General features: G+C 43.0%; 2 protein-coding genes across 2 annotated transcripts; both read left to right on the top strand.

The window, feature by feature from the left end:
- Positions 1 to 4688: 4688 nt before the first annotated feature.
- On the top strand, positions 4689 to 9656 carry LOC117453077 (uncharacterized protein C22orf15). Its single transcript, XM_034091934.2, has 5 exons — positions 4689 to 4762; positions 4902 to 4988; positions 8222 to 8344; positions 8833 to 8901; positions 9000 to 9656. The coding sequence occupies exons 1-5, from the start codon at positions 4738 to 4740 to the stop codon at positions 9110 to 9112; spliced, it is 417 nt and encodes a 138-aa protein (XP_033947825.1). The 5' UTR covers positions 4689 to 4737; the 3' UTR covers positions 9113 to 9656.
- A 268-nt stretch (positions 9657 to 9924) lies between these two features.
- On the top strand, positions 9925 to 22426 carry upb1 (ureidopropionase, beta). Its single transcript, XM_034091423.2, has 10 exons — positions 9925 to 10252; positions 12949 to 13120; positions 14060 to 14147; positions 14221 to 14315; positions 16513 to 16671; positions 17176 to 17345; positions 17636 to 17717; positions 17822 to 17864; positions 21593 to 21747; positions 22301 to 22426. Exons 1-10 carry the CDS (start codon positions 10149 to 10151, stop codon positions 22382 to 22384), a joined length of 1152 nt encoding a protein of 383 aa, XP_033947314.1. The 5' UTR covers positions 9925 to 10148; the 3' UTR covers positions 22385 to 22426.
- Positions 22427 to 23643: the final 1217 nt, after the last annotated feature.

Here is a 23643-nt window from a genome sequence, read left to right as displayed (position 1 = left end):
TCCAGGGTATTCTCTGAATACCTTGAAGGCCCTGACGGTTCGCCACTGCTTTAATCCACAGAATACTTCGGACCACATATATGAAGTCTCTCCTTTTATTTTTATATGCAGATCTGTAGCGGCGATCGCTCATCAAAAAAAAGCCACTCATGGAGGTTAGCAGTCAGAGTTCCCAACGCGTGTTGTGGTGAAGGATGAGGTCCACCACGACGTCATTTGTAATGCTTTATTTACTTAAAATGTTCTTTTAAGACTCACGTATCTAAAATCTTGTTTAAAACATAACGATCACGCTCAGACACAAACAATCACGGTTGAAAAAACGTGCGGCTTCCTCTCCAACCTCTCATCCCAGCTGATCACCCACACATGTAGGTGAATTACCTCTCGTGCTCCCAGGTGCGCAGATCCCAATACCCCTCCTCGACTCCTCTCTTCCCCTCCTCCGGGACTTGACCCGGAAATCGATCAAGACACAGCTGAAATGCACACGGAGGAGTCGAGGAGGGGTGAGGGAGGAGGGGTGCGGGAGGATACACGCGAGCAGACTACGCGGAAGTGTTTTCACTACTCGCGTATATAAGCCCCGCCCCCACCTTCACAGCTGGTCCATTTCAACAGAGGAAAACCAACTGGAAGATGAGTGGAAAAGCATCACATAAATGCATAAGTGCTCACAGCTCCGTGGGAATTATTATGTGCAATTCATTTCTAAAAGGCTTCACATTACTATAATTATATTTTTATTTAAATGTAGGCTACATTTTACACCAAAACGGAACACAAACCAGGACCAAGCATCACACATTGAATTCCTTCAACAGCTGTGCACATGTCATCATTAACAGACATCGTTTAAAAGTGACGTTTGAGTGAACGAGGACATCCCAATGAATACCTGAGGACTCCTCTGTCCTCGCGTCACCTCCTCGTGTCTCGCTCGCATCTTACGGAGGCGGAGCTCAGACGCAAGGAAGGGACGCGAGTGAAGAAAGGAGGAGGGGTATTGGGATGAGGCTACAGACGAACCCCGTGCACGACCCAAAGCAAATTGGCTCCAACCGTTCTTTGAGAGTCCTTTTTTTTAAACATGAGTCCGGTGTTTGTGTCCCGCGTTTTAAACCACGTGTTGTTGTCTTCGTGTTCACAAGGTTGAGTCTCACTTTTCATTTACTAATGAATCTTTTTGAATCCACATTCCCCGCCGTATTGTTCCGTATTGCACTTACAAGACAAGACATTTACAGACGGCATCTTTCATTGAGAAACTAGGATGCATTTTTTTTTTTTTTCTGACCTTTGCTAAACTATTAAATGATGAATTAGTTGAAGCTCTACTGAACCATCATCTGCGTGGTGCGCAGACTTCAATCTGCGAAGCGACGTTCACGCTCGTTTGCAAAAACCTTTTTCACATCCAGCCTTTTCCTTTCTCTCACACTGAAATCCAGCTTCTCCCACATCCGAGTGGATTTATCTGTCTTATGTTCCGACATGAAGATACAAGTGTCTCTTTAAAGGTCCCATGTCATGCTTTTCCGGTTATCGCCCGTCCCCTTGTTGTTATGAAGGTGTTTCTGCATGTGAACGGTCTGCAGAGTCAAAACCCTCAAAGTGCGACCTGTAGCGAGTACAACTCTGACTCAGAGAAGACCTCCCCAAAACGCCTCGATGGAGATACGTCACTGTCCATTGTTTACTTCCTGGGTACTGTGACGTAGGAATGGCTAGAAGCCGCGCCCAAAGCTATGACACGATACGGTCATGCGGTACCCGGAACCAAATGGACCAATCCGTGGAGCCGTTACGTTAAGCCCCCGCTGATTGGTCCAAATTGACCAATCCACGGACTTCCTCACACACACACTGCTGATCTCTCCTCCCTGGCTGCAGGCTGAGAACAGACAGTTGGGATCGCGGCGACATCCTCTCCGCAGACCCATTCTCACAGCGTTCATCAACCTTTCTCTTTCTCAATATCAAGCCACACTTATTGTTCTTACTTCGGCTGTGACTTTGTGTGTGCTCAGGGTGAGTTTGGCTGTGTTTCGCTAAACAAGGAAACCACACCTCCACGGAGCTCAGCGCGATTCGCAACGTCCCGACTGGTCCCGACCAATCGGAGCACACTGGGCTCACAGGGAGGGGGGGGGGGGGGGCCGCAAGAGCTGGAGAGAGTGAATACTGCTGAATACACACAGTATAAATCTATTCTCGTCGACCTCAACGATGGAACTATGATCAGTGGAAATGGGACCTTTGAGGCTGAAGCTGTTCACGTGTGTTTCATAATCATGTGTTAAAGCGAAGGCCCCAAACTCGGTAATATATCCCTCCGTGTTTGGGTCCGCTGAAAGTGTGGCACTGTGACTATAAGTTATTTCTCATGTTGTTGACTTCTGAGTGTGACGAGTGGATTGTTAATGATTAAAGGAATACTTCACCTCCAGTCCACGACTCACTCAGTGTCTCCTTACATTTACCTGCACTGTAAATGAAGAATTGAAAAGCAGAGAAAAGTCTTGATGAATTGAAGTAAAGTAACTTCCTGAACATAGTGACATCACTATATAACACCTGTGCTTCTATTGGCTAGCGCTCCAACACATTGTACGTGATGGGCTGAGGGGCGGGACGTCTCTAAGCGGTTGACTAATCACAACAGAGCCGGCCAGCGAACCAATCAGAGCAGACTGGGCTCTGGTTTCAGACGGGGGGTGAAAAGAGGAGCTGCAGCACATTAAAGGAGGCAGAAAATACAAATATGACTCTGAATGTCGCCTTTAAATTGTAATATTTGACTGGAAATGCATTTGTTGGTTTACTCACTGCGCTTCAATTCATCGAGAATGGTCTCTGTCTGTGTACGCTTTGGTAAGAGTCGAGGCCTGTGAGCAAAGAGTTATTATTGGTGAAATATCCCTCTAAACTCGAACCCATGACTCGAGCCTTTTCGCGTGTCTCTGCTGAATGTCTTGTCACGTGCAGGCGAGCACAAAGTCCTGCCTTTAAATAAATTCCTTTTACATTTGAAAGTGTCCTTTTGCCGTCATTAATGTCCACAATGACACCGTCTCTGCTCACAAGCTGAAGGCGTGTCTGCAGGCGAGGTATCATATCAGATAGGGATGTCTATAGCCAGAGAGCATTATGGGAAATGGGTTATTTAGACAAACTATGTTAGGACTTCTTTATGTTCCCAGCAGTCCCCTGTGGGTTCAGGGTAAAGGGTGCAGAGCGTACTTCTCTTCAAAGCTTCCCTCTGGGTCTTTCGTGCTTTTTAAAAAAGATTCACAACTGAGACCTCTTTTAAGTGTGTTAGCTCCCGACTAAATAACATTTCTCATTCTGTGGTGTGTGTGGTGTGTGTGTGTGTGTGTGTGTGTGTGTGTGTGTGTGTGATGTGTGGTGTGTGTGTGTGTGTGTGGTGTGTGTGTGTGTGTGTGTGTGTGTGTGTGGCCTAGCATTACTATACTTGTGGGGACCTAAATCTGTTTACACAGTCACGTGTGGGGACCATACTTGTCAACCCTCCCGATTTTCGCGGGAGACTCCCGATTTCATTACCCTCTCCCGGTTTCCTCCCGGGGTCAGATTTATTCAGTACTGTTTCCACTCTGACTTTAATACAGCTACACCATTGTTTGGTTTCCATGGTAGCGCGTCTCTTTAGTAGCGTGCGCAACTGAAAGTCTGAGAGGGTGAGGGAGATAGTCACAGAAAACAGAACAAGAATCGACAACTCGACCCTCTGCCCACTCCTCTCCTAAAATACAGGGCCAGCCCACACTATGCTCCATCAAGGAAGGTGCTACAGGCCGCAGGGCATGCACTTACAACTACAATAAGCATGTTAATGTTAATCTAACAGCTCCGGCGATCCACTAACACCCCCCCCCCGCGGTGGTTTTGAAATGCTCCCGATTTCTGTGGTCTCAAGGTTGGCAAGTAGCAAGTATGGGGGGACACATTGGAGGGGAATCATTCATTTTAGGGTGAAGACTTGGTTAAGGTTAGGATAAGTCTCCAGGAAATGCATGTAAGTCAATGTAATGTCCCCTGAAGTTGTGTGTGTGTGTGTGTGTGTGTGTGTGTGTGTGTGTGTGTGTGTGTGTGTGTGTGTGTGTGTGTGTGTGTGTGTGTGTGTGTGTGTGTGTGTGTGTGTGTGGTGTGTGTGTGTGTGTGTGTGTGTGTGTGTGTGTGTGTGTGTGTGTGTGTGTGTGTGTGTGTGTGTGTGTGTGTGTGTGTGTGTGTGTGTGTGTGTGTGTGTGTGTGTGTGTGTGTGTGTGTGTGTGTGTGTGTGTGTGTGTGTGTGCGTGTGTACCATGGATACAAGCAACAGTAACCCCTCGTTTAAAAGGCTTTGAAAGGAGAAGAAGAGGAGGAGGATGCAAAAGGTGTGTGTGTGTGTGTGTGTGTGTGTGTGTGTGTGTGTGTGTGTGTGTGTGTGTGTGTGTGTGTGTGTGTGTGTGTGTGTGTGTGTGTGTGTGTGTGTGTGTGTGGTGTGTGTGTGTGTGTGTGTGTGTGTGTGTGTGTGTGTGTGTGTGTGTGTGTGGTGTGTGTGTGTGTGTGTGTGTGTGTGTGTGTGTGTGTGTGTGTGTGTGTGTGTGTGTGTGTGTGTGTGTGTGTGTGTGTGTGATTTAAGGGCCTCTTTTCTCTCTGTGTTTCTGGGCTCTCTCTCGTAAACACGTGCGAGCAGAGTTGGTAGTCGGAGCTGCGCGGAGTCAGGAGCAGAACATGTTCGTCACGATCCTGCACGGAGGTTAGTAAAGATCCTCTTTCTTTATTCTGGAAGCTTTTCAAGTGTTAAACACAAGTCCAGTTATCCTCATGGGATTATGTAAATGTGAAATGGTGTTTTTTTATCTTTCTTATTTTTAACAATATTCTTTTCTTGCCAGACAGCAGGATGGAGATATTAAATCTCAACTGTAAGCTGATCAACTTCATCCATCATTTAAAGGAGCGATGCGGTCTGGACTTCAAAGGTATACACACAAATGTTAGTAATGGTTATTATAATGGCTTTAAAACGAGTATATCTCGATTTAAAATATTACAGATCACATTTTTAACGACAGCAAAGATTTGAAAAAAGTGTTTACAAAAATTACCTCACAGCAGAAAAAGGTTTTTACATGTTTTACAGATACCCATCATGCACTTTGTGATGTCTTCTCTACATCAATGTGTCCCCGGTGCGTCGGGGAAGTCACGCGGCGTCAGAAAATAAACCCTCTCTCTTTTCCTCCGTACCCAAATCTCTAAAAACGGGGAACAACGGAGCTGATCCAGATTTGCGTCCGACATGACGTAATATCTGAAATGTGGACCCAGGGCCCAATCAGAAACGTTGCTATCAGAAACAATGCCCGACTGTTTTGGACGTAACATGGTCGGTGTTTACATTAGCATCGCTAACACTCAGAGCTAACCTGTACTGGAGAGCATGTGTGTGAAGAAGCAGGAAGTAGAAAGGAACTCACCTTGTGGTATAACCGGCAAGAGAGAAAGCCTTTGAGCTCCAGACTGTTTCAGATCCTTGATAATCCATGATATGGCGTTTCATCACGGCAGCATTTAGTTTAGACGGTAGCTGCCGGGTCCCGCATGAGCCCAGACCCTCCTCTTTAAAGCTTTATCCCCAAATCAACACTTTAGAAACAGGAAGTGAAATAGAGGGACATGAGGCGTGGCTAGAATGATCGGTTTGGTATTTTGAGCAAAACACTTCATAGACATGTTTTTATATATTTGTATCAGACCTGTGCTATTGCCTACAAATAGCATGATCGGTTGTTAGGAACCTCGACAGACACTTGGACTCAAACGCACGACTCAAAAGAAAGTTTGTTGTTCAAAAAAAGTCTTTACTTGGAATAAGTATAAAGTTCAAACAAAAATCACTCCTGAGAGGCAAAACGTAGCAAACTAAATAAACTTGACGATGATCACAAAGTACAGAAACTCTTGGCGAGACGATCTGGCTCTCTAAATGGCACAAGACGAACTGGCACAGGACGAAGGGAGACAGGACTATTTATTAGGGCTGTCAAGTTAACGCGTTAATAACGCAAAAAAAATTAACGCCACTAATTATTTTAACGCGATTAACGCATGTGTATTTTTTTCCTCGTCCGCCCCGTAGTTTCAGAACGCATCGAGTTTAAAATACCATCTACAAGTTGATGCTGACAGCCCCGCTCCTGCCGCCCGCTTGTGGCAGACCACACTTCCACGCTCACCGGCAGGCACCGACTGGCCATCGGGAGGACCGGGAGGGGGTGGTGTGTGTGTGTGTGTGTGTGGTGTGTGTGTGTGTGTGTGTGGTGTGTGTGTGTGTGGTGTGTGTGTGTGTGTGTGTGTGTGTGTGTGTGTGTGTGTGTGTGTGTGTGTGTGTGTGTGTGTGTGTGTGTGTGTGTGTGTGTGTGTGTGTGTGTGTGTGTGTGTGTGTGTGTGTGTGTGTGTGTGTGTGTGTGTTGTGTGTGTGTGTGTGTGTGTGTGTGTGTGTGTGTGTGTGTGTGTGTGTGTGTGTTTGTGGCCCGAGCGAGCGAAAGAGGGACCTTACGTGTATTGTTGTTGTTAGCATCTGGTGCTAGCTAGCTGCGCTAACGGATATAAGGAGCTGTTTAAATGAAAACAGAGGAGCGACATTTCGCCACAACTGCGCCGAGCACTTGACTTGATGCAGCAAGCAGACAGCGGGACATTGTAGGAGAAGTCAGCACACTCAGCACGGATAGTGCGCAACATGATTGCAGCGTCCAGGCAGCTCCCGTTCGAGCATATGCCTTGAGTTGCACATAGCCACACACACACACACACACACACACACACACACACACACACACACACACACACACACACACACACACACACACACACACACACACACACACACACACACACACACACACACACACACACACACACACACACACACACACACACACACACACACACACACACACACACACACACACACACTGTATTGTATTATTGTATGAGAGGTTCCAGGTTGAATTGAGGCGAATATCTGTAATGTTCAGGTTGTTGTGTTTAATATTCATGAGAATATTTGTTATTGTTCAAATGATAATAACATTTGCATAAAGCATATGTGTCCACTCATATGTTGATAAGAGTATTAAAAACTTGAAAAATATTCCTCTAAGGTACATTTAGAACGGATCAAAAATGTGCGATTCATTTGCGATTAATCGCGATTAACTATTTTAAGCGACTGACAGCCCTACTATTTAAACATGAGGTGAGGGGGAACAGGTGGAAACAATCAGGGGCGGGGCAGACGATGGCGGAACACACACAAAGGGAGGAAGTAAGGGCGGCTGAAATGAGAGACAAGAGGTAAGTACACAATAAAACAGGAAGTGCAATGACAGGACGAGACAGGTGAACACAAAGACGTGACTAAACATACATCTAACCTGGGCTATGAACTAAACGTGACACAATGACATGAACCTGACTAACATGACATGACGGGATGTTACAAAGGTGACCTTTAAAGTAACTCCCTCTGGATTGTAGCCTTTGCTAAAGCATAATAGAGCATCTTTGATCATTATGAGTTGATTTACATATTTTATGAAGCTATCAAAGACACATAGTGGAGACAAAAGTACAACATTTGCTCTGACATGTAGACCGTAGACGAGTAGAAGTATAAAGTAGAATAAAATAATAATATTCAAGTGTAGTACAAGTACCTCAAATGTGTGCATATACTTGAGTAAAATTACTTATTTGCTATATAAGCCTTTCCAAACGCATACTAGGGCTTCACAGGGCTCACAAAATGCATCAGAAAGCTGCAGCTGATTCAGAGCGGCTGCTCATTCGCCCCGCGCCTCTGGAACTCCCTCCCAGATCAGCTGAGATCTGCCCCTTCCACCGAGGTCTTCAAAACCGGCCTTAAGACCCTCTTCTTTCGGCAGGCCTTCGAATAAACTTTGAGCACGGTACACCTGGAGTACTGCCATTTTTATCGCTATCTCCGACTTTTATTTTTGTACTCTATTTTATATTTTATTTTTTGATTTCTTATTATTATTACAATTATTTGTCTTTTATTATCTCAAAGCGTATCAGTATCCCTTGTTGTGAAGCACTTCGAGATTTGTCTTGGCAGATGAGAAGCGCTATATAAATTAAATATATTATTATATATTATTGTCACATCGTGCGTTCCCTCGTGCAGAGTGCGTGGAGCTGATGGACGGCGGCGGGAAAGTGATGGATTTGGAGGCGAAGCAGCAAAGTGTCGCTCTGGCCAGCAGCGTGCTGACGGAGAGACAACACTACTTCCTGCTGAGAGTGTGCAGTACGTGGAACTAATGCTTAAACATAATGTCAATAAGAGACAAAACTTTATTTGTATTTTGTGAGTTACATTATTACATCAGTTGAAAATGCATTGTGTTTGCTTATATAGGAGCTTTAGGGTATGCCTTCGTCCAAAACAAACCAAAAATGTATCTAATAAAATATTAAAATGAATATAATCAATTATAATAAAAGTAAATAATTATTAATAATATATTAAGGGAAATAGATGGTGTAAAAATGGTGTCTCTTTCATTAAAAAATCAAATAAATATGTTTTAATTTGTTTTTGTAGTGTTAAACTATACTGTATTGCTGCTGTACTAGAGGTATTCTACATTTAATATATATATGTATATATATATATATATATAATATATATATATATTTCATATTGATGTATGGGGAGAATATCCTACAAATGTATCCAGCTGTTATTATACCACATTAAAATACTAATTAAAATATATGATATATTTTCTCCAGGAGAGGATGATGCTGCAGGTCAGAAATATGTTTCTCTCCTGAACCCCTGCAGACACCCGGAGATAACAGGTGACACACCAGCAGATTTATATATTAAAAAAGGCTCTCTCAAGCCTCCTGTTTGTCAACATTAAAATATAATTAAATGTTCATTTCTTCCTTCGTAGAGCTGCTGAGGAAACTGTCTAACCCCGACCAGGAGCAAGAGAAGAAGACGAGAGGACGGACGCAGAGGAGCAAACACATCTCTGCAAACAACAAGAAAAAACACATCAAATAGTTTCTTAAAGTCCGAGGAGGAAGAAGTACTCACATGTTGCAGTTTGTCAAACTAGCTATACTACAGTACAACCCTCTGTTACAAGTAGAGTCCTGCATCAAAATATACTGATTATGCAGAATTACCCATTTTAGAATCATATATTTTATTCTAATTTACTATCATTATTGATGAATTGTTGAAGGTGGAGTTTATACTTATACTGCTTGGTAGTTGTACCTTTAATACAATATAATTATGAGGTGATTAATATATTTTATGAAGCTATCAAAGTGGAGAAAAAAGTACAATATTTGCTTTGACATGTAGACGAGTAGAAGTATAAAGTATGATAAAGTAAAAATATTCAAGTGTAATACAAGTACCTCAAATGTGTACTTGTACTTGAGTACAATTACGTATTCCCTGTTGGATTGTTGTTTATTTTGTTATGTGTTTTATGCTATGGTTTTATGGTAGGCTATAGTGTTTTGCAATGTGTGATGTTTTTTATATATAAAGGGAATTCATGTTTACTTTTTACATAATGCAATTGAACAAAATAGTCATGCACAAACTGATGAATAAAGTTTATTATGCAATAAAACTGTTCAGCATATTTGAAGAACACAACTGTATTTACCTTATTGTGTTTTAATTTATTGTATACTTCAATGTCAGTTTTTGATGTGTAGCCCTGTCTTCTGGATGCATCTGTTCCTCTTAGATTGTTGTATTTATTTCAGAAAGCCACGCTGTTTTGTACATAAAAAAAGTCTCTTCCGCATTGGCTTCATGCCCCGGAGGTCGCCCCCTTCAATAAATGCCTTTCCCCACAGCTGGGAGGGTCTGGGGTTAATTACTGACATCCACTGACAGCCTCTGGACACACCGTAGCTTCTGCTAAACCAAATCCTGCGTCAGACTGCGAGAAAACACACTGTTATATAACGAGAGCAGCAGAAACAGCACCGAGCTGCTAACCCGCAGAAACTTCCACAAAACCCGCAGAAACGTCCATTGAACCCGCAGAAACTGCCCCCTTCCAGCCTCCGAAATGTCCTCCTGTGAGTTTGAGTCCCTGGAGAAATGTCTGGAGACCCACCTGCCCGAGGCCGAGCTGTCCGAGGTGAAACGCATCTTATTCGGGAAGGAGACGAAGTGAGTTGGGGTCCAGGAATATGGACCTTTATTTTTCTTTTTATTACCATGCTTTTTCTGTTCTATGTTTTCCTTCTTGGTAAATTATTAGTCTGCTCAGTCAGTGGACTTTGGTTAGTTCAACTTCTGTCAGAGCGGAACAACCTTTAACCTGTGAAATAATAACCTCCACCACATGTGTGTTCAAATAATGTTGTGTTTTAGGCTTTTTTGGTTACAAATCCTGCTGGAAAGCACCCTGGTCCAAAATATGTCATACATATATTTTACAAATGACACATTTTAGTATTTTATAAAAAACGTAATAGTAAAATATGTCATAAAACATTATATAAAAGGCAATAGTATAGTTGTTATATTAAAGTTTCAGAAACCGGCTCGAGATACACTTTTTGTTATATTCCATGGAATGCTCTTAACATCCCGATAGCAATGAATATCTGAAGTGCTTTGACAACAAATCCATACACAAATTTCATCTGTAGAAGCCGTAATACTGTAAAAAGTACAACCAATCCGTTTAGCCGGGCCTGTATGGGGGTTATTCCCTATCTTTATTCAAGAGCGTGGTATTTAAATTTGAGAGCATACTTTATGTATTTATTTCCCTCAAACTCTGTCCTCGCACTCAAATAGTGCCCTCGCACTTAGATTTGCTCTGCTTGTGCTCAAACTGTAGGCTTGCACTCAGATATATTGCTGCTCAGAATTATTCTGTGCGCGCTCGAAACTTTTGTGCAACAATCCTGTCAAAATCCCTCAACCAATAGGAGGCCAGGTGTCCTTGCGGGTGCGTTCGCTTTACTTATTACAGCGTCCCGTCAGGGCGGTTACTCTTTGGTTTATAAACTCCAGCCCTCCACGGCTTTATATGTACTTCACTTGTTTGATTTACAACTTTTTTGGGGGGGGTGGGGGAGGAAGCACAGTTAGTATATATACCAGCTCTGGGAGGGGGGATTGCTAGTGGATTTTCCGACCGGCCCACTTCTTCTTCTGCAGACTGTTGTTCTGCTCCAGCACTGTTGTGCTACGGCTTGGTTCGGCCCGACGCGAAGCGGAGTGTCGACAGCCATATTGTATAGATATTCGTATATCACGGCCTGAAGTGAGCTATTGCATTTATAAAACGGTTACCACGTGTGGATGGCAATGTGAAAGAAAAATACACACTCCAATTTAAATAGTTTTTATTATTAAATAATGATGTTCAAAATAAAATGCAACAACAATAACAGCTAGAGAACATAATAGACAGACAGCATTGTCGTCGTTTAGGTGCTTTTTTTTCTGGAGATAGGCACTTCTCAATCCACTCCTCCATAGTAAGGCCACCCCGGAGGTCGAAGTTAACCTTAAATGTTTCCATTTTAAGCTTTGTTAGTTAGTTAGTTTCGTGACGGACGTAATGTAACAGTTGTAACCATATGGTTGTAACGGTTCTCAGACGCGGAGGGATACTGACTTGTGAAAAGTAACTACAATTATACCCGGGATATACGCTCATTATATCACGACTAAGAAACATCAGATTGCTTGATTTGAATTGTCCGTTTTATAAACATGTACTAACTGTGCTTACACCCCCCCCCCCCAACAAGTAAAGTTGTACAGCGAAGTGATGTACATGTTATGTTATAAAGCCGTGGAGGGCTGGAGTTTATAAACCAAAGAGTAACCGCCCTGACGGGACGCTGTAATAAGTAAAGCGAACGCACCCGCAAGGACACCTGGCCTCCTATTGGTTGAGGGATTTTGACAGGATTGTTGCACAAAAATTTCGAGCACGCACAGAATAATTCTGAGAGCAGAAAAAGTTTTGAGCGCGCACAGAATAATTCTGAGCAGCAATATATCTGAGTGCAAGCGTACAGTGTGAGCACAAGCAGAGCGAATCTAAGTGCAAGCAGGCACTATTTGAGTGCGAGGACAGAGTTTGAGGGAAATAAATACATGAAGTATGCTCTCAAATTTAAATACCACGCTCTTGAATAAAGATAGGGAATAACCCCCATAGGCCTGCCTGTCAGCCTTCCATCGGGGCACAAACTGATCTCGTGCCCTCATTGGTCATGTGCGCGTTCGTGTGTGTTGGAGGAGGGGCTCTGTGAGGAAGTGGCAGATTTTCTCCGGTTGTGTATTTTTCAAATGCTAGCGATCTCGAGCCGGTTTCTCAAACTTACCTACCCCAACTTCCATAAAAAAGTCATAAAAGATGTTATATGTCAAAAATACAAAAGTAATTGTTTAATATCTCATAAAGAAATAATAAAAGAATGTCATAGTATAAAATGTTGTGAAAATATATTTAAAAAATCATTAAAAATGTCATATTTTATGACAATTATATAAAAAGTTATTTTATAGTTTGTATTATTTTCACATACAGTACTCACTCATATAAGGAAGCAAAAACGTCACAACAACAGACACACCATTATTTACTAAGAAAAGCTAAAAGGGACAGTTTAATAATCACAGAAAATATATACATGCAATAATTATTATATTATCATTATAGTGCAGTGATAGTGATTCCCAGGGGAAAAGGCTGCAGGTTAGATGGTGATTCATATGGATAATTACCTCATTAAACCCCCCAAAATCTCAATGTGAAGACCTGAGACCCCCCTGAAATACATGTGTTTACTGTGTGTCCATCGTGTCCACATTCCCAAAACTCTCCTCTCTGACAGGAAGTTGGATCTGCCGGCAGCTGCTGTCAGCGCCGCCTCGGAGCGGGACTTTGAGCTGCAGGGCTTTGGGTTTGAAGCGTCTCCGGAGCAGCTGAGGCCGGCCAGGAGGACCCGGGTCGGACTGATCCAGAACCAGATCGTGCTGCCGACCGACGCCCCCATCCTGGACCAGGTCTGGATCTCACACACGTTATTAACACACACCTGACGTGGTTTCCAGTTAGAGTTTTCATTGAGAGACATTACATAATTTAGATAGAGTATATAATGTCATGGTATATTATGTCCTAAAAATATTTGTAAAAGAGTATTCTTACACTCTGGTACTTCTAATTTTATACAAGATATGAGTACTTTTACTCAAGTACAATATCTGAGTACTTCTACTTTTACTCAAGTACAAGATCTGAGTACTTTTACTCAAGTACAAGATCTGAATACTTCTACTTTAACTCAAGTACAAGATCTGAGTACTTCTACTTTTACTCAAGTACAATATCTGAGTACTTCTACTTTAACTCAAGTACAAGATCTGAGTACTTCTACTTTTACTCAAGTACAAGATCTGAGTACTTCTACTTTAACTCAAGTACAAGATCTGAGTAATTCTACTTTAACTCAAGTACAAGATCTGAGTACTTCTACTTTTATTCAAGTACAAGATCTGAATACTTCTGCTTTTACTAAATCACAAGATCTGAGTACTTCTACTTTTACTCAAGTACAAGATCTGAGTACTTTTACTCAAGAACAAGATCTGAATACTTCTACTTTAACTCAAGTACAAGATCTGAGTACTACTTTAACTCAAGTACAAGATCTGAGTACTTCTACTTTAACTCAAGTACAAGATCTGAGTACTACTTTAACTCAAGTACAAGATCTGAGTACTTCGACTTTAACTCAAGTACAATACTTGAATATTTCTCCCAACTCCGGTTAAATACGTCGTAAAGAAAGTCATAGTATATTACCTCGTAAAAATATATATTTATACAATTTATATATTATGTGATAAAAAAAAATTCATGTGACAAATATCATAGAAAATTGATTCCGAAAAATGTAAGGACTAATAAAGACCTGTGTGACTCTGCCTCCTCCTCCTCAGATCGCTGCGATGCACAGCCGTGTGGGGGAGGTGGTGGAAGTGGCGGCCATGTGTGGTGTGAACATCGTCTGCTTTCAGGAGACCTGGAGTGAGTTTCTTTATCACAGCCACACGTTACACTTCATCTACAGAAGCACACTCAGAGTGGTTCCTCTCCACAGCCATGCCCTTCGCTTTCTGCACCCGAGAGAAGGAGCCGTGGACGGAGTTTGCAGAGTCTGCAGAGGAAGGAAACACCACGCGATTCTGCCAAGAGGTCAATCAATACTGCAATACAAGTATAGAAGAAATACTTACAAGTTAAAGTCCTGCATTCTGCTCATTTCCAGGTTCATATTAGTATATTTAGATGTTTTCAGTGGAATTACTCTTAAAGAAAAGCAATCTGAAGGTCGCCGAATGGACCGTTGACCTTTGCTTCATCACATCCATCTCTAGCTCCGTCTATTAAGAGCAACACCTGCTTGAAAACAGGTATTTGGGATTACATCAGATATATTTATTGTCTATATCTCCAATTAAAGTCCTGCATTCAAAATCTCTCTTAGTAAAAAACCTATAAGTATTAGCATTCAAATGTGCTCCAAAAGTACTCATTCTGCACATTTTAGAATAATATCACAATATTGGATTTCAAATATGGGCGAATTATTGGATTTACCACTTTAATGTTGCAGCTGGTAAAGGAGGAGGAGCTTATCTTTTATCATACATAAAAGTACATATGCATAAGTACATATACTGCAGGGTAGCATGTGCATCATAGTCATAGTATATTATGTCATACAACTATGGTTTAAAAATGTATAATAAACTATGTTAAACACATCATAGTATGTCATAAGTCATTAAATGCCATAAAAAGTTATATGGTGTAAAAATAATGTAAAAAGTGAAGGTTAAGTGTGTCAGAAAACGTCATAAAAAAATCACAATATTTTGTTAAAACAATGAAAGTCTTGGAAAATTATGTCAAATAAAGCCCCACTAATATTTGATGACAAGTCATTAAGATGTCATAATATAGTATGAAACAAAACTGTTCATTGACAGATTTTTTTAATTAAATGAATTAAAAAAATTAAATGAATTAAAATAAAAAGTAAATAAAGAAATGGCTCTATATATGAGTACAACTATTACAATTAATCAAAAACATTATTAATACATATATCTACCACCTATATCATATGGTAGTTTAACTCGGCCTCACCCATTCATATAGTTCAATCAGGAGAGACGGTTTTGATGTTAGAATACATATGTATTGCCAGGGATACACAAATGAATGTGATGGAGTTTTGGCGATTAGGCCCCGTTGTGCGGGAGTATCATTCGGGAGGGGCGAACCGATCCGATGAAACCCCCCGGGGTCTAGACACTGGTGGTGGTGAATGGATAGTTGAGGTCGGTCTGAAGGGGAGGGGCTTAGCTTGACCCTGGTGGTGGTGAATGGATAGTTGATGTCGGTCTGAAGGGGAGGGGCTTAGCTTGACACTGGTGGTGGTGAATGGATAGTTGAGGTCGGTCTGAAGGGGAGGGGCTTAGCTTGACCCTGGTGGTGGTGAAGGGATAGTTGGGGTTGGTCTGAAGGGGAGGGGCTTAGCTTGACCCTGGTGGTGGTGAATGGATAGTTGAGGTCGGTCTGAAGGGGAGTGGCTTAGCTTGACCCTGGTGGTGGTGAAGGGATAGTTGAGGTCGGTCTGAAGGGGAGGGGCTTAGCTTGACCCTGGTGGTGGTGAATGGATAGTTGAGGTCGGTCTGAAGGGGAGGGGCTTAGCTTGACCCTGGTGGTGGTGAATGGATAGTTGAGGTCGGTCTGAAGGGGAGGGGCTTAGCTTGACCCTGGTGGTGGTGAAGGGATAGTTGAGGTCGGTCTGAAGGGGAGGGGCTTAGCTTGACCCTGGTGGTGGTGAAGGGATAGTTGAGGTCGGTCTGAAGGGGAGGGGCTTAGCATGACCCTGGTGGTGGTGAATGGATCGTTGGGGTCGGTCTGAAGGGGAGTGGCTTACCTTGACCCTGGTGGTGGTGAATGGATCGTTGGGGTCGGTCTGAAGGGGAGGGGCTTAGTTTGACCCTGGTGGTGGTGAAGGGATAGTTGAGGTCGGTCTGAAGGGGAGGAGCTTAGCTTGACCCTGGATTCAGAGGGACAGGAGGTGAAAAGGGGGGGAGAAGGGTTGCGTCGAGTCACCTGAAATGACAGCTGTCAGAAGGGAGAGCAGACTTAAAAGGGTTAGCGGAGCGCTGTGATAGGCTTGTGAGAATAGAGCGAAGTGATTGGCTAAGCTGGGGAGTGACGCCCCCGATCACTTATAGAGAGGAGAGAGAGTAGTAACATAGCATAGTGAATGAATGAGTAAACACGGTCTTCCTGGTTGAACTTGCGCTGAGCTTCATATAGTATTACTTATGAACCTTTTGAATGATATCAACACTGTGCTTTCTGTCTCTAGCTGGCCAAGAAATACAACATGGTGATTATTTCTCCGATTCTGGAGCGAGATGCTCGGCACAGCACCCTGTGGAACACCGCCGTGGTGATCTCTAACACCGGGAAGGTCCTGGGAAAGACCCGGAAGAACCACATTCCCAGGATCGGAGACTTTAATGAGGTCAGTGTGGGAATTTAGATTTATTTTACAATTGTTTTTAGTATTTAATAGATATGACTTTTACATGTTTTTCATATTTTTTATTCAAATGTGTTTCTATGCAGCTTTATTTGAATTCAGACATATATTGTACTTAATTTGATAGTATTTTCCTAATATGTTAATTTTATACTAGCTATATTTTTACATATAGACATACACTATACTATATATTAGCTAGATACAAGCTTATTTCACATACATTTTACATATTTTATAGCATTCTTTCTTATTTGTATTGTTCATTTCTTTTTATAAAGCTTTCATTTTGATGGATATATAGTGTTCATAGTTTTATTATTTGTATTGCACTTCTCATCTATACAGCTTTCAATTGAACTCAGATGTAGTTTACCTTTTTACAGAGCATTTTAAAATATATGTATGTACTATTTTCTTGTATGTAAAAAAAAACCGTGTTGGGACTTATGCAAATAAATGTTCACTGTTTCTTTTCCCCCTCAGTCCACGTACTACATGGAGGGCGACAGCGGACACACGGTATTTCAGACGCAGTTCGGGAACATCGCCGTGAATATCTGCTACGGCCGCCATCACCCTCTCAACTGGTTCATGTTCAGCATGAACGGAGCGGAGATCATCTTCAACCCGTCAGCTACTGTCGGAGTGCTCAGGTAAATACTCAGAGCAGCGAAAGAGGAGATATTAGTGTATTTAGAGGTTTTCACAGGAATCCATCTTTAAAAAAGCACTAAAACATATCAGACCCCAAGAAGCAGAATAGGACCTCTTATATTATCTCTTGTCTGTTGATGACGCCCACAATATTATTTTTTGGTGACACCTGGAATATTGTTGACATCCTCCTGGATTCCTCTTACAAAGAAATATACACTCACATTATCGTTTTGTCGGAAGAAGTAAATTCTCCCCATGCTTGACTGTATTTTCTTCTGGTCCTCAGTGAGCCCATATGGTCGATCGAGGCGAGGAACGCAGCGATCGCTAACCACTGCTTCACCTGCGCTATAAACAGAGTGGGGACGGTAAGTTGGTCTCAGTAACTGCAAACATATACTTTTAAATTAGAGATTATTAGTCTTTCACTGATTGAAAGTGAAATTATGTGCATTGTTGTTTTTCCATGCAGGAAACTTTCAAGAGTGAATTTACATCTGGTGATGGAAAAAAAGGTGAGAGATTTGACACCCAGCTGGATTCATCTTCTTCGAGGCGAGGCTAGGCTAGGCTAGGCTAGGCTAGGCTAGGCTAGGCTAGGCTAGGCTAGGCAAGGCAAGGCAAGGCAAGGCAAGGCAAGGCTAGGCTAGGCTAGGCTAGGCTAGGCTAGGCAAGGCAAGGCAAGGCAAGGCAAGGCAAGGCAAGGCAAGGCACTTTACAAAAATGAAAGACATTCAGACAAAGGCATTTAAAAACAGTCATTAAAAAGAAAAGATAATAAAAGAAACATTAAAAGAAAAGATACATGAATAAAAAGTTACAGTGCCGTTTACGATGTGAATAGTTCACACAGAAGTTCCACTTTACTGATGAACACAACGGCTCAGTTTCAATTAAAAGCAGCGACAGAAAGTCTTCAGCCTGGATGTAAGAGTTGCAGCGGACCTGCAGGTGGAATGTTCTAGCATTTGGACCGCCGATGTTGGAATGTATTATCTTTTTACTTCACTTACGACATCCCTCTCCCGTCTGTCCGTCCTGGAGAGGGATTCGAGACTCAAAGACTCAAAGGTGTTATTGCCATATGCACAAAGCTACAGCGTAGAAATGGCAATGAAATTATTCTGACCCTCGAACAACGCAACATATACAATAAAAAACTAAATACGAAAGCTTATCCTCCTCTGTTGCTCTCCCCGAGGTTTGATCAAATGTTTTCCCCGTTAACCGTGGGGTTCTTCCGTTAACCGTGGGGTTCTTCCGTTAACCGTGGGGTTTCTTCTGTTAACCGTGGGGTTCTTCCGTTAACCGTGGGGGTTCTTCCGTTAACCGTGGGGTTCTTCCGTTAACCGTGGGGTTTCTTCTGTTAACCGTGGGGGTTCTTCCGTTAACCGTGGGGTTCTTCCGTTAACCGTGGGGTTTCTTCTGTTAACCGTGGGGTTCTTTCGTTAACCGAGGTTTTTTTTTACGTTAACCGTGGGGGTTCTTCCGTTAACCGTGGGGGTTCTTCCGTTAACCGTGGGGTTCTTTCGTTAACCGAGGTTTTTTTTACGTTAACCGTGGGGGTTCTTCCGTTAACCGTGGGGTTTCTTCTGTTAACCGTGGGGTTCTTTCGTTAACCGTGGGGTTATTCCGTTAACCGTGGGGGTTCTTCCGTTAACCGTGGGGTTCTTTCTTTAACCGAGGTTTTTTTTACGTTAACCGTGGGGGTTCTTCCGTTAACCGTGGGGGTTCTTCCGTTAACCGTGGGGTTCTTTCGTTAACCGAGGTTTTTTTTACGTTAACCGTGGGGTTATTCCGTTAACCGTGGGGTTCTTTCGTTAACCGTGGGGTTATTCCGTTAACCGTGGGGTTCTTTCGTTAACCGTGGGGTTATTCCGTTAACCGTGGGGTTTCTTCTGTTAACCGTGGGGTTCTTTCGTTAACCGTGGGGTTTCTTCTGTTAACCGTGGGGTTCTTTCGTTAACCGTGGGGTTATTCCGTTAACCGTGGGGTTTCTTCTGTTAACCGTGGGGGTTCTTCCGTTAACCGTGGGGTTTCTTCTGTTAACCGTGGGGTTCTTTCGTTAACCGTGGGGTTATTCCGTTAACCGTGGGGTTTCTTCCGTTAACCGTGGGGTTCTTTCTTTAACCGTGGGGTTCTTCCGTTAACCGTGGGGTTCTTTCTTTAACCGTGGGGTTATTCCGTTAACCGTGGGGTTTCTTCCGTTAACCGTGGGGTTCTTTCGTTAACCGAGGTTTTTTTTACGTTAACCGTGGGGTTTCTTCCGTTAACCGTGGGGGTTCTTCCGTTAACCGTGGGGTTCTTTCGTTAACCGTGGGGGTTCTTCCGTTAACCGTGGGGTTCTTCCGTTAACCGTGGGGGTTCTTCCGTTAACCGTGGGGGTTCTTTCGTTAACCGTGGGGTTCTTCCGTTAACCGTGGGGTTTCTTCCGTTAACCGTGGGGGTTCTTCCGTTAACCGTGGGGGTTCTTTCGTTAACCGTGGGGTTCTTCCGTTAACCGTGGGGGTTCTTTCGTTAACCGTGGGGTTTCTTCTGTTAACCGTGGGGTTCTTCCGTTAACCGTGGGGTTCTTTCGTTAACCGTGGGGTTCTTCCGTTAACCGTGGGGGTTCTTTCGTTAACCGTGGGGTTCTTCCGTTAACCGTGGGGTTCTTCCGTTAACCGTGGGGTTCTTCCATTAACTGTGGGGTTCTTTCGTTAACCGTGGGGTTTCTTTAGTTAATTGTGGGGTTTCTTCCGTTAACCGTGGGGGTTCTTCCGTTAACCGTGGGGTTTCTTCGTTAACCGTGGGGTTCTTCCGTTAACCGTGGGGGTTCTTTCGTTAACCGTGGGGTTCTTCCGTTAACCGTGGGGGTTCTTCCGTTAACCGTGGGGTTTCTTTCGTTAACCGTGGGGTTCTTCCGTTAACCGTGGGGGTTCTTTCGTTAACCGTGGGGTTCTTTCGTTAACCGTGGGGTTTCTTCTGTTAACCGTGGGGTTCTTCCGTTAACCATGGGGGTTCTTTCGTTAACCGTGGGGTTCTTCCGTTAACCGTGGGGTTCTTCCGTTAACCGTGGGGTTCTTCCGTTAACCGTGGGGTTCTTCCGTTAACCGTGGGGTTCTTTCGTTAACCGTGGGGTTCTTCCATTAATCGTGGGGTTCTTTCGTTAACCGTGGGGTTCTTCCATTAATCGTGGGGTTCTTCCGTTAACCGTGGGGTTCTTCCGTTAACCGTGGGGGTTCTTTCGTTAACCGTGGGGTTTCTTCTGTTAACCGTGGGGTTTCTTCCGTTAACCGTGGGGTTCTTTCGTTAACCGTGGGGTTCTTCCGTTAACCGTGGGGGTTCTTTCGTTAACCGTGGGGTTCTTCCGTTAACCGTGGGGTTCTTCCGTTAACCGTGGGGTTCTTCCATTAACTGTGGGGTTCTTTCGTTAACCGTGGGGTTTCTTTAGTTAATTGTGGGGTTTCTTCCGTTAACCGTGGGGGTTCTTCCGTTAACCGTGGGGTTTCTTTCGTTAACCGTGGGGTTCTTCCGTTAACCGTGGGGGTTCTTTCGTTAACCGTGGGGTTCTTCCGTTAACCGTGGGGTTCTTCCGTTAACCGTGGGGTTTCTTTCGTTAACCGTGGGGTTCTTCCGTTAACCGTGGGGGTTCTTTCGTTAACCGTGGGGTTCTTTCGTTAACCGTGGGGTTCTTCTGTTAACCGTGGGGTTCTTCCGTTAACCATGGGGGTTCTTTCGTTAACCGTGGGGTTCTTCCGTTAACCGTGGGGTTCTTCCGTTAACCGTGGGGTTCTTCCGTTAACCGTGGGGTTCTTCCGTTAACCGTGGGGTTCTTTCGTTAACCGTGGGGTTCTTCCATTAATCGTGGGGTTCTTCCGTTAACCGTGGGGTTCTTCCGTTAACCGTGGGGTTTCTTTAGTTAACCGTGGGGTTTCTTCCGTTAACCGTGGGGTTCTTCCGTTAACCGTGGGGTTCTTTCCGTTAACCGTGGGGTTCTTCCGTTAACCGTGGGGTTTCTTCCGTTAACCGTGGGGTTCTTCCGTTAACCGTGGGGTTTTCTTCCGTTAACCGTGGGGGTTCTTCCGTTAACCGTGGGGTTCTTCCGTTAACCGTGGGGGTTCTTCCGTTAACCGTGGGGGTTCTTTCGTTAACCGAGGGCTTTCTTCCGTCATGTTCTTTGATATATTTTACAAGATCAGCGCCAAACCCTCAATTGTTTCAGTCCCAGTTGGAGTAACAGACTCTCTCCTGGTGTTTGCAGCCCACCATGACTTCGGGCACTTCTACGGCTCCAGTTACGTGTCGGCCCCAGACGGCAGCCGCTCTCCGGGTCTCTCCAGGACCAGAGACGGGCTGCTGGTGGTGGAGATGGATCTGAACCTGAACAGACAAATCAGTGATAAATGGAGCTTCAAGGTAAATATAACAATAGTGTAAAAAAACTTGTGACACATGTTTTGCTTTTTTATGCCTATAGATATTTTGTGTGTTGTTTGACATTCTATACCTTGACTTTTTTATGATTTTCCACTGCTATACACTTTTTTTAAATATATTTTTGAACATACTGTAAGTTAAAAATATGACATATTTTCCGCATATTACATTATAATTTTTTTACATGATGTATTTTTTAAACATACTATACTATGACTTATTTCATACTTTTTGAACTACAATTACCATGATATTTTCATATAAAAAAAAAACCCATACTAACCCTAACCCTTTTTTAAGATAATTACATACTATATGACTTTTGGGACTTAAAAACAATGCGTTTTTCCATGATATTTTTACACACATTTTCTCATAATTTTCATATACATATATTTTTTTACTTACATTATTATTTTAAACATACTATAACTTTTACTATTTTATATCTACATACTGTACTATGACTTTTGTCGTCGTATTAATATTCTCCTGGATGACTGTTAATCTCAGACTGTCCTTCTCTCTGCAGATGACTGGCCGTTACCCTGAGTACGCAGAGGAACTCACCGAGGCGGTCAAACATGACTTCAAACCAAATGTTGTGAAGGAGTAAAGGATATTCCTCTTTAGTAAATTAAAGTATGAAACAAACCAGGTTCAGACCCTGTCATCATGTTTTTAAATGTGTCTGCAGCGGCCACAATCATAAAGAAATGATCCAGGCAGGATTCGCTTTGTTCCATTTATTTCATATCACAATGTACGGTTTCCTCTTCCTTTCCTGAAGCCTTTCCTTCATGGCTTTCTTTGTTTAATCCTGCTTGAATCACCATGTTAAAAAAAACATATGCCTATTAATGCTCTACTTCCACCGATATATACGATTACACCAGGTGCCCAAAGATGCCTTCAAAAGAAAAGGATATGGTTAAACCGTACACCCCAGCACGTGCACTACGCTCTGCATCAGCCTAACGGCTCGCTGCACCCTCGCTGCGAGGGGGACCCAAGTTCCCATCAGCAAAAACACGTGGGTTTGCTATCCTGGCTCCAAAATGGTGGAATGAGCTCCCCATTGACATCAGGACAGCAGAAAGCTTACACACCTTCCGGCGCAGACTGAAAACTCATCTTTTTCGACTCCACTTCGAGCGATACAATTACTAACTAAGCACTTATAATAAAGGACTGACATACTAACAAAGCACTTATATACTAATAAAGGACTAGCTTATCCAAAGCCAGTTGAGTAGCACTTGAAATGTTCTGGCTCTATGAAACCTGATGTACTTATATGATTCTGTTTTCTATAGTTTGTATCTTCTTGGTCGAATGCACTTATTGTAAGTCGTTTTGGATAAAAGCGTCAGCTAAATGCAATGTAAAAAAAAGCATAAAAAACGACTTAAAGTGGACCTCTCATGCTATATTTGAATAATATAGTATAGGACCATACCTATATAAGGCGTATTTATACTTTTTATTTTTCAAAATACCAAACAGATCATGCATTCCTCATTTCGCTCAATTTAACACTGTCTTTTCATGGGCTGATTCTGTGAGAACAGCACCATCTACAGGCCTGGCATATGTACTACAGCGTCTCCAGCGCTTTCGAACGGCAATGTCCGTGGCTGTCTCCTCCTGATTGGTGGAGTTGGCCCAATAGCCGTAGCGCCACTTCTGTGACGTCAGAGAAGTGTTCAAATCTGGATCAGTCTGTATCAGATCCGTTGCGGCCCCTTTTTAAGAGATTTGGGTAAGGAGGAAAATAGAGAGGGTTGTGTTTTCTGACACTTGGTGAGTTCCCTGGAACACCGGGGTCACCTATTCATGTATAAAAGACGTACAAAAGTGCATTTTGCATGATAG

This window comes from Pseudochaenichthys georgianus, chromosome 9 (assembly GCF_902827115.2).
Source record: "Pseudochaenichthys georgianus chromosome 9, fPseGeo1.2, whole genome shotgun sequence".
In the NCBI taxonomy this organism is placed as follows: domain Eukaryota; kingdom Metazoa; phylum Chordata; class Actinopteri; order Perciformes; family Channichthyidae; genus Pseudochaenichthys; species Pseudochaenichthys georgianus.
This window is presented reverse-complemented; position numbering and strand designations above follow the sequence as displayed.

Excerpts from the sequence above, each read along its gene's own strand:
- LOC117453077 (XM_034091934.2), top strand. The coding sequence starts at position 4,738 with ATGTTCGTCACGATCCTGCACGGAG. Across the intron at positions 4,989-8,221 it reads ATGCGGTCTGGACTTCAAAG|AGTGCGTGGAGCTGATGGAC; the intron begins GTATACACACAA and ends TCCCTCGTGCAG. Across the intron at positions 8,902-8,999 it reads CAGACACCCGGAGATAACAG|AGCTGCTGAGGAAACTGTCT; the intron begins GTGACACACCAG and ends CTTCCTTCGTAG.
- upb1 (XM_034091423.2), top strand. The coding sequence starts at position 10,149 with ATGTCCTCCTGTGAGTTTGAGTCCCTGGAGAAATGTCTGGAGACCCAC. Across the intron at positions 13,121-14,059 it reads ACGCCCCCATCCTGGACCAG|ATCGCTGCGATGCACAGCCG; the intron begins GTCTGGATCTCA and ends CCTCCTCCTCAG. Across the intron at positions 17,346-17,635 it reads GCTACTGTCGGAGTGCTCAG|TGAGCCCATATGGTCGATCG; the intron begins GTAAATACTCAG and ends TCTGGTCCTCAG.